The sequence below is a fragment of the Lasioglossum baleicum genome, chromosome 2 (assembly GCF_051020765.1).
Source record: "Lasioglossum baleicum chromosome 2, iyLasBale1, whole genome shotgun sequence".
NCBI classification, from domain to species: domain Eukaryota; kingdom Metazoa; phylum Arthropoda; class Insecta; order Hymenoptera; family Halictidae; genus Lasioglossum; species Lasioglossum baleicum.
Genome location: NC_134930.1, coordinates 16,213,651 through 16,224,605, shown reverse-complemented (window position 1 = coordinate 16,224,605; position 10,955 = coordinate 16,213,651). Strand labels below are relative to the sequence as shown.

At 36.0% G+C, this 10,955-nt stretch overlaps 3 protein-coding genes across 6 annotated transcripts in view; all 3 read left to right on the top strand.

Annotated features, from left to right (window-relative positions):
• Positions 1-530: 530 nt before the first annotated feature.
• On the top strand, positions 531-6,512 carry Tbc1d23 (TBC1 domain family member 23). Of its 2 annotated transcripts, XM_076446997.1 has the most exons (9): positions 531-816; positions 1,421-1,641; positions 1,862-2,066; positions 2,142-2,378; positions 2,575-2,950; positions 3,017-3,230; positions 3,586-3,897; positions 3,977-4,109; positions 4,220-6,512. In XM_076446997.1, the coding sequence occupies exons 1-9, from the start codon at positions 788-790 to the stop codon at positions 4,491-4,493; spliced, it is 2,001 nt and encodes a 666-aa protein (XP_076303112.1). In that variant the 5' UTR covers positions 531-787; the 3' UTR covers positions 4,494-6,512. The 2 variants fall into 2 exon arrangements, with proteins under 2 accessions (XP_076303112.1, XP_076303109.1); XM_076446994.1 differs by having other exon boundaries at positions 1,862-2,378.
• Positions 6,513-6,659: 147 nt separating this feature from the next.
• On the top strand, positions 6,660-10,170 carry Senju (UDP-galactose transporter senju). The gene is made up of 6 exons (XM_076447063.1): positions 6,660-7,228; positions 7,595-7,709; positions 7,779-7,825; positions 8,243-8,382; positions 8,450-8,605; positions 8,760-10,170. The coding sequence occupies exons 1-6, from the start codon at positions 7,141-7,143 to the stop codon at positions 9,210-9,212; spliced, it is 999 nt and encodes a 332-aa protein (XP_076303178.1). The 5' UTR covers positions 6,660-7,140; the 3' UTR covers positions 9,213-10,170.
• A 430-nt stretch (positions 10,171-10,600) lies between these two features.
• Positions 10,601-10,955, top strand: part of LOC143221512 (uncharacterized) — a 41,535-nt gene continuing 41,180 nt past the window's right edge. Inside the window, exon 1 of one of the 3 annotated variants that reach the window (XM_076446956.1) lies at positions 10,601-10,955. The gene's annotated coding sequence lies outside the window, so the exon portion shown is untranslated. The other 2 variants (XM_076446944.1, XM_076446960.1) reach the window with 2 other exon arrangements.

Below are 10,955 nucleotides of genomic sequence, written 5' to 3'. Positions count from 1 at the left end.
GTAATGGTCTCAGGCAGTCTCAGAAACCAACCCCTTCCTGGATTTTCACGTATTTTGGGACACCCTGTATACTTATAGACCCGGCTTCGGATAACATGCCGTGTTCCAAGATTACTTCATCTATATACCAGATGACGGATGCGGGCAAACTGCTATATGCATCTTGTTTGTCTTGACTATTGATAGGACGTGTTGAATTATCAATAATTTGCGATTTGATTAGAACGATTTCTTTTCCCCATATTATTTTTAAAGTAAGAATAAAAAAAGAGTATCTTATCTATGGCATGAGATTCTATGGCGAAGCACTAGCACGTGTTCATAATTTTGTCTACGATATTTTTGATTTAGTTTAGACACAGGGTTTCTAAATATGTATGACCCTGAGGATTTCGATATTGCTCAATGGATTAGCGTTCAATAATTTCATTTAATGTTATACGTTTAGCACGAACGCGTTTATCGCTTTCGTTGACACGGAAGTGTTAAATGAAACATGTAGTCTGGCCGTCTGATATTCGCGCGTTCTTTTTCGCGCATGCACGAAACTTTCTCTGAAAAGATGGCAACGGTCTGTCAACAGGAACAGAGTTTTGTCTCGGGCCGTCTCTATAGATCAACGAACTTCAAAGTGTACGCGAACTACGAGAAATGTCATGAGAACGACGACATTCCACGAAGAATGCTAAGCAATTTGGAAAAGTCGTCTCGCCGCAGGAAATTCTAACTTTACATGTAACATTCGTTATTTGATACACATCTCGATAAGAGTGTGACGTTTACCAAAATGGCACTACAAGAGGACGAAAACACCTGGTGAGCTTATTCGAAAAGTTTCGTCGTATTTTGTAAATTCTGCTATGTATGTAGTCTGTTTTCCCATTCTATCTATAGCTCAAATAACTACTGCATTGCTCGAATAAATCGACAAACTTCTTCAAGTACACAGATTCGATTTTATAGAGTTACAGTGTCACCCTTACACTTTCCTTGAATAATAGAAAAACATTATAGTACTAAAAATAATCGAATCTAATACATATTGTTATGCGTAAATTCTACGTTTTATTCGTCCTACATATTTTCCTTGTCGATTGAAAATATCATGGGATCGATAGAAGAACTATTTAATATTCTATTCGGTTTAGTTTTTGTACGCGCAAGCACTTACTTAATTCTCCTACATAAATTTAAAGTAGAAGTCGCACATTTGTTATCGGAACTATTACATGATTGCAAAAGTTTATATATTTTCTACAATTGTCTTTGAACATTTTACAACCTGATTTCCTTTTTCGTAGAAGTTACATGTTTATTTTCGAAAAAGGTCAAGAGGTAAATTGGGTACAAACTTTTGCAATCATCCGATATAATTTAGATTTTATAAATTCGTCTTTTACACTAATTTATAATACTTCAGGGTTCTGGAGCTGGAAGCAGCTTTGTTGGATACTGTGTCGCCATCGGCGTCTGATATATATGCAATTTGCAAGGGACAAGCAGTTCCTACGAATCTAAGGCCAGATGTGTGGCAAGCATGTTTAGATGTTACCGATCGAGGCAATCAATTAAGTCATTTTAACGAAGTTTTTGATTTACCCGAACAAAATGTTGTTCGTGAAGATTGCCAGCAATTGGTTGGTAAGTTGAAATTTAATGATTCATCCGAATGGAACTTCTATAGATATGATTCTTATCTTATGTGGAATTGGATCAATCTTATCTTATTCACACAAACTTCTTTTAAAATCAAATGTTTTAAACCACTGTGAAATATTACACATGAAGAGACGATAGAAATCTATCTTCTCATTAGAAGATCCTGGAAATATGTTTGTTAATTGTAATATTTTTGTTGCAGCAAAGTTAGGAAACGACGATGAGGACAAAGTATCTGTCGTTTCCGATTTAGAGTCTATTTTAACATTTTATTGCAAGAGCAAGGGGAAAGAATATAAAAGAGGGAACGGATGGCTGGAGTTATTGGGTCCTTTAATAGCTTTAAAACTTCCTCGTAGCGCTACATATAATTTATTTGAGACAATAATAGATATTTATATTCCTAGGTACAGTATCGAATCAGATTACTATCCTCGAAATAACAATAAATGCAATTCCTATCTCTATGTATGTATTTTCAGAGATGAAACCTACAGTTCTGTATTAAGATTGTTATTGCTTTACCATGAACCAGAATTATGTTGTTTCTTGGACACGAAAAGAGTTTCGCCAGATCAATACACGAAAGGATGGGTAACTACTTTGTTCGCTGGTGTGTGTTCGCTACCAGCTGTATGTACAATGTGGGATTTGTATTTTATGCAAGCCGATCCGTTCTTCATGTTATTTCTTTCGCTTATTATGGTGATAAACGCTAGGTAAGGTGTACAAAATTTGCGCACTTTACTATCATTCAGATTTGAATATTAGAGGTGTGCGAGAACCCGAAAATGTCAGGCATTCGATCTATATATATTCGAGAAAACCTCGAACCTTCCCGACCCGACATTTCCGAGTTCTCGCAAACACCTCTATCGAACACTGTTATAACATTTACTTTACTGTTTTACGCAGAGAGCAAATTTTAAGTATGATGAGCAACGATAAACAGAGTATAATAGATGCGATAGCTGCTCTGCCTTGTGCTTTAGAAGCGGAGGATGTGACAGACTTTTGCTCTCTGGCGCAATATTACGCGATGAAGACGCCAGCCTCTTTTAAGCACGATTTGTACCCGGTGATGTTCGGCGAGGGTTTCGACGGGAAATATATATCGCACGCGCTATGCTTGCCTGTCTCGGCTCAAGAATTAGTCGAGAACTCTATTGAAAGTCCGTCCGTACCAAATACATCCGTTGAATCAGTCAGATTTTTCCTAGTGGATTGCAGACCTGCCGAGCAATACAATGCGGGACATCTGCCGACAGCGTTTCACTTAGATTGTAATTTGGTACGGTCCCCTTTTGCGTTTCTCTGCGCACGAAGATTTGATTCGAATCTAAGAATTGTGTTTCAGATGCTACAAGAACCGGCTGCGTTCTCCACAGCGGTGCAAGGATTGTTGCAGGCACAACGACAAGCGCTGGCTGTTGGGTCGCAAGCTGGCGGCGAACATCTTTGCTTTTTAGGAAGTGGCAGGCAAGAAGAGGATCGCTATACACACATGGTAGTCTCGTTCTTCTTGCAGAGGCACACGCAGTACGTCAGCATGGTCACGTCCGGATACCAAGGTACTAGAAGGACAATCGCACTGTTCAACGGCGTATTTGCATCATTCATTAAATCCGTGTTCCGTTGCAAGGGTACGGGATGCGCCTTCTCTCGATATTTTTAGAGAATGCAAAGGCGCATCCTGCACCCATGCAATCCTGGAAAACGAGTCTACCACCTTAAAACTTGTCACAGAGGGTTTTCCTTGGGAGTCCTATCAAATGGTACAATGAAAGATCAATTTGGTATGGGGGCACATTTGACCATCTTGTTCGGTTATACCCTTGTTGAACAGTGCTATTTGTAGACGCGCCGCATCGGTTCAATGACCTTCAGACACGCAGTCAAGGTGAACGTTCTGTTACCTCGTTTCAGCCATACACGAGTACTTTGGTGACGAAGTCGTTTCTAGTCTCGTCGATCACAATTCGCAGCATTGTTTAGTATGCAACGCTAACATGTCCGAAACGAATTCTAACGAATCGAGTCCAGCCAAGGTGAAGAATAACAATTCCGATTTCCTCGGGAAGATAAAGAAAGTGAAAGGAAAGTTGTTCGATTATATTGTCAATCCATCAGCAAGTGTTCAAAACAGCGTGGAGAATAGGAATGGTAAAGATCCAGAGTATACTAAACGGCAAAAGAAAACCGCCCCTGTGTTTAGCATAGATGATGATCAGGAATCGGGTGAGTGGTCGCTTCTTTTCTTTTCTTTCTATCAAATGTTTTCGCTTGTAGGATTAATAAAAAATTAATGGTATCGCAGATATGGTTATGACGAATCACGAGAGCGAAGAACCGGTCGAAGTAGTCTCCATCCAACAATGGATGAAGGATCCAAAATTGCTACATTCCTTTAAATGCCAAGAAGTGAAAGTGAATAGAGATCTCTGTGATAGGTGAATAGTTTTAACAAACCTAAGAAACCGTATTTTGAAACCGCGGCTAGCTGTAATCGTACAACACCATTTTTTCTGTTTAACGTTTCACGCATGTGTTTTCTTTTCAGTATACTTTTGGTTACTGACACTCACCTTATTGTACTCCGGGAAATACCAGAACGAAAAGGTGCGGCGCACGTAATTGTCAAGCGTCCGTTGACGAGTATTGTTAAGATTACCTCTAGAAAACGAAACCCGGATTTGATCACGTTCAAATACGGTACAACGCAGTACAATGACACGGTCATCTCGGACATGGACAAATTTCTAATTCCTAACGCGACCGAGGCCACTAAATTGATCACACAGCGAATCCTGGAACAATTGGAAACAACCAATTAATGTTTTAAATGAGTTTTACGAACGACCGTGCACGCTGATCCAACACACACAGATATGTACAGATGTTAAGATTCGTTTTATTTTAGAGGAATTTTCACGGATAATACATGTGAGAATCGACGAATCCTATTTCTTTTCTTTTTTTTTTTTTGCTTTTATTCGTTCAATCAATCACGATGTTCTTACTTGAATGGTACTACGTATACAACGTGTCACATTAGTAATGTATTTAATAATGAAAGTCTGTATTTGTAGATGAGGATTTTAACTCGAGCGTGTCATATTATAGAACTGATTAACACACACGGTGTCATCGATAAGAATACGCGGCCAAACACGATTTACAACTGGATTGTAAGGTTTTGGTGATTGTACTAAGTCATTGTTTTCAAGAATTTACACACACCCACACAGACATACAAACACATACACACGCAGTTTCTCGCGCACTTTTTCGAATCTCCGGAAAAAATATACGATTTCCATAGGGAAGCATTTTTTGCATTTTTTATTGTAACAACGTCTCGTAACAAATGTCAGATAATTCTCGGAATTTTGTTGTTACTTCGCACGTGGCTAAACGGTGGCCTTACTAGCAGAAAAAAACAAATGGGAGAGGTAATGGACTCTGCAAATTAATTCATCGACATGAATATGTAGGAATGAATGTAATGTGCCATGAGAGAATAAGGATATTGTTGATTCCTCTGTACAGAGTGGCTCGTGAGAAGTGAACCGCTTGTCTCTAGTGAATTTGCAAGCGCAGATACATATTTTACAGCTGACATTAGGATAAGTTCAGCGATATACTACGGTTAGGGTTGCCAAACTTCCGGTATTAATTTCTAGTGATAAAATGCAGGTGTATAAAATCTTGGTAATGTTTTTACCGGGATAGAAAGTATTTTTCGATAGAATAGGCTTTCTTAGCGTCGGCACGAATTTTTTAAGAAATTTTATCGATTGATTCATCGGAGACATTTGCGATCATTTTCCCGCGATTCAGCTTGTACAAATACGATTTTTAACGCAGCGTCTCTATACATATATATGTGTAATATTAAATTAATAATTTATTCAATCTTTGAACGCATAACACTTTTAAATTTCGCGCTGGTATGGCATTTTTTCACATACATTGATATATATTCTCTATACGTTACGATGAACTGATGATTGGTCCTAATCTAATATAATTCGACGAATATTTACGTATAAATGATTATAATTGCATTTTATAGAACCTAGTCTTGCAATACTTGTCTTTATACAATATTTACAAATGGTACAAAATACACGGGGAGGATAACGATATCATCACTTTGCAGGCATACCTATTACACTGCCTGAATTATATTTCGAAGAATTTTTAAAGTTTACCATTTACCACTTTTCAAAATATCTGTACAATTCGTAAACAAATAATTGTCTTTTACCGAGATATATGTTTAAAGAGTTATATAGTATGATTCTCGTTGAATTAGTTGATAGAAGTATAGTACACTGCGTATCAAACTAAATTTCCGAGTCACAGTGAGTTTTCTGGTGCACATTGGTTGCACTGCCTTTTTGTAATTTGGGACAATATCGTTCGCAATAACAGTTCATTTCTGTATAAACTACCGATACAACTTTCTACTTAATTGTAACTTAATTCGTTATTGTATTACGAATCGAATTGTTTGTTAGATGCACTTACAGCGATCCTATGTTTCAGATTATTTAACAATAGTTCGATCTATATTTAGTGACTTATCAAAACCTTAAATCTGGTAGATACTACCAACATTGTTAATACTTGTACTAATAGCAATCTGTACCATATTTAATAATATATTATATTTACGAATTCGATGTAAAAATAGGAAATTTTCTATTTATGTGCTTCCACAATGATCGACGAGCATGGACAATTGACTAAAGGAACTTACTAGAATTCTAAAAACACATTGTAGAGTATTGTAAAGCACTTAAATACAAGTTTTCAGTTGTATATGTAAATAAATTTTATGTAATACATTCTGAATGCGTTTGAATGATATGTATTTTTAAGAAATTGTAAAAATAAATTACATATATATAACTATACATAGACATTGCGAAAAAGATCAGTACCAATTTGATTATTATTATCAATTATTAAAGTACAAATTGCAATATTTTATTCTCCTAATTCTTCTAATGTTTTAATTGTTTCGATTATACTTGTTATAAGCTGAAATAATCTTCTATCGAACTACTGCTACTTGAAATTAGTGCAGTACATTTTTATTTTGCATAGTACTCTGCAATCTGCAATAGTAAAAAATGATTATAATAATCCTACTACTGTCCTACTATTATTAAATAAATGATACACCAATTTTTTCGAATACATGAATTAACTTTTAGGATGCAATAGACATTTTTACATGTCATCTACATTATTCTTACATTTCTGGAAATTGATATTAGACGAATGATGAATATGAATCTCGCACGGTTCCAGCAGTAACTGTACTTTGTGATATCAGTTCGTATCAGGCGGCGACACTGATCAGTCAGCCGTCAGCCGTCATCCTACGAGAGAAGGCATGTCCTAAAAGTCCTAACACACATTCCGCGAAGTGATACGCTTTTAACATAACATCAATTAAAAGAGCTCGCGATGGGATTTATAAATTGGGGGGAATTATTTCCAGGAAGATGGAGCCTTGTCATTTTTATTTCCTACATGGCCCTTTTCGTGAATCAAGGTAATGTTTATGTGGTTAAGTATTTCGATTCATTTTTATTATTCATAATACACCGGTAAATAACTGTCATTCGTAAGTAATTATGAATAGTAAACGGCGAGGATGATGAGAGAAAGTGGGACCAAATTAAAAAATTAATTTTATCGACGTTATCGGCGCGATATGTATTTTACCGGTGTCGTTTTTGTTTGATATATGTATAGAGAACACACATAATATATATATTTATGTATGTATATCGTGAACTATCATATAGATATCATAATTTTTTAATCAGCATTATTTATTTTTCGTACGTTCACGCGATAGCGATTGTATTACTTTCGACAGTTAAATTATATTACTAAACTATCATTTTTATTTCAGGTATCATTGTAACTTGGTCACAAAGAAATGGGCACTACGAATACAATATTGTTATGGTAGTATTAATGACAGAAGTAATGAAATTGTTGGCTTCGACAACGTTATACTGCAAGGAGTAAGTCGAACAATTGAACTCTATGATTCGATTCAGTTCCATGTTATTTAATCATGGTTTTATTTTTAGCAATAGCATTAGGAGCTTTTGGCAAGAAATCACAGGAAATAAAAGAGGTAAATAAATGAATATTTCTGCAGAATGTAAAATTTATAAAGTAGGTGATTATTTACGATAGTATCTTACATCATTCGATTTACATTGGAAAACAGTTCCTAAGCTATGACGTCTAAAAAATTTTGTATTAAAATACAAATAATCGGGCATGAACTTTTGAACTAATCGAATACATTAAATGTTTTTCGGATCGTCACACCCAAAGGATCACTTTGTGCATGCATAGGTTCAGTTGTTCACACAAGATTTGAAGATCATATTTGTGTTTACGGGAGTGCAAAGGGAAAGATAAGATAAATGAACACTTTAAAATTTTGTCTTATCTGTCAAAACCGATGTTAATTACTAAGAACTGAATACTTATTTCGATACTTGTCGCTAGCAAATAAAAATAATATTTTCATTTTCAATTTTAGTGCTGCTACTGTATATGATACCTTCAGTCTTGTATTGTCTGTACAATAATCTGGCATTCATTAACTTGGCTGCATTTGATCCGACAACTTACTATGTGTTGTTGCAATTTCGCGTTGTCGTGACTGGAATTATTTACCAGGTATTAAACATGGTTCACGTAGCATATGAAGAAGCTAAAGCCTTTCTTAAAACGTTGTTTTTTTTAGATAATTTTCAAGAGAAAATTGTCCGTGAAACAGTGGCTTTCGCTGATAATATTAACCATCGGATGTATGGTGAAACATATAGATCTAGATCTTGACGTCAATAGTTTTAGTTCCAGAATTAACATAACTAGTAATGTAATCCTCGTGTTTGTACAGGTGCGTACAATCTCCAGTCACTTATATAGCAATTACAGGTATGTGAGACTCTCGAAAATTTTAAGAATCCGTCCCGAGTAGGTATTTTCGAGTTCTCGCACACTTCTAATAGTACTGTATTGTATTTAACAAGCAAGTTAACGTTCATTTTCAGACGATCTGTTCCTGTTTGGCGGGAGTATACAACGAATACCTGTTGAAAGAAGCAGGAGCGGAGATCAATATTTTTGTACAAAATGCATTTATGTACATCGACAGTATTTTATGTAATTTATTAGTATTTATAGTACTATACATTACGCAGAGTAGTTCGTCCGATATGTTTAGTAATATTAGTCCAAGTGTACTACTGCAACCTAAAATTATGTTAATTATGCTGAATAATACAGCGGTCGGAATAATCACGAGTTTTTTCCTGAAGAGCTTGAATTCTGTATTAAAAACGTTCGCCAGTGCGCTGGAGCTGGTGTTCACCGCAGTTTTATGTTGGTTACTATTCAGTATTCCTATTTACCTGAACACAGTGATATCTATTGTTATGGTAAGTTACGCGGTCATACTGTACTCGCAGAATCCAGTGTTAGGACCAAAGACTATACTGCCCTGAATAGTGATAGTACGAATTTATATATTAATAGAATTGTAATAAGTTCTGACAAATGGCAATTAAATTCTGTTACGTTTTTCTAAAAAATTTACGATTGTAATAATTTGTCGCAAATGGCAAAGCATTGTAGTTTCACAAAATTGCTATCTTCCCTCTTTCCATACTGTGAGAACGGTACATTCTTGCCGGAAAAAAACATTGATATCCAATACGGGTGGACCGTTAGAATAATCAATTATACTGAAAATAATATATTCATAGCTCTCCTCCACCCCGTGAATATTCAAGAAAATTTTATGTATCAAACTTTATCAATACATACCACTATATACTTCGTATTCAAATATCGCGCTCGTTTATTTGTAATAAATTCGAATAAAAAATCCCGCGTTAAAATTTCAATTGGCGGGAAAAATTAGAATCTCCGTCGATGGCATACTGTTGTCACACGGGATGAAGAAACTATTTTTTATTTTATTTATCGTTATGATAGATCATTGATCACATATACAGTTATTGAGTTATCGATACAAAACTGATTGATTATAATCTTATAATATTCTTTAATCCATGATTTGATCAATTTGACTTCTGCAAGTGAGTTTCCAAAATTCACCACGTGAGAGCACTTCTGTCACTATCGCCGCATCATCACGTTTGATTCAATTGGATAACTTCACACGCACATATTGTGGTCGCGTATTCGAATTTGAAGTATAATTTCCATTGGAATATCAAGAAAAGTATCTTACATCATGCTACTACAATACTCTATTGTAAACGTAATTATACTTTTGCCTTAGCGTTGATATATTCGAGCTTGTAACTTTATATTGATAAAAGTCATTGTTGAAAAACATTGTCTTCAGAAAATTGACTATAACTTTTTATCCGTTAACCTCTAAATTCTTCTAATGTTTTTGCTGCTTTAAATTACACTTACTCATTCTTATCATAAATACATATATAATCCGCAATATAATTATATAACCCTCCGGGCGGGTTGCGCCCGACCACTGACGGTATACCTGAAAAGGTTGTTATAGCAGACAAAAAACGCGCACGGATCAGCTCCGAAACGGCTGATTATTTACAACCACCGCGCTCCGACAACTTCAGCCTGACAGATGGACAACACGTGCACACACACATACTTTTCTATTTTATATAGATATGATTTTTTTTAAAAAGAGCAGTAACTTGTCCCACTTGCCAGAATAACCCTTATATTTTTTCGCGTAATTCTCATCCTGTGAAATTTTATAGCTGGAAAGAAAACGTGTCCCAACCATTACGACACTCACCCTTACTTTAAGAAAATGTAAATAAAGAGTAATCGATTTTTTCAAAGTTCTGGACTAGAGGATTTTAAAATATGAAAGGCGCAAAAAATCGGGGGATGTCCTATTGTCTTACCGCGGAGTGTAATAGCTATTAACTATGTGAAACCGTTTTTCGAGAAGTGGGGAGAGGGTGGTCGATAGTACCTGCAAAACCACCTTGCTAGTAGAGCCGACTGTGGGCAGTCACATGTCGGCAGTCGTCGCGTGAATTTCGCGTCGGGATCATTGGCCTCTGTCGTTGTCATCTCATTGTGCCGCTTGTCATCGAACGTGTGACAAACGCGTCGGGAGATGTTTTCGATTAAATCATTCGATTCATAAGTGCGACGAGTGTAACAAGTGTGACACGTGCATTCGTGAAGCAAGTTCTTTCATTCTCCCCCCTGTGCAGGAAGATCGA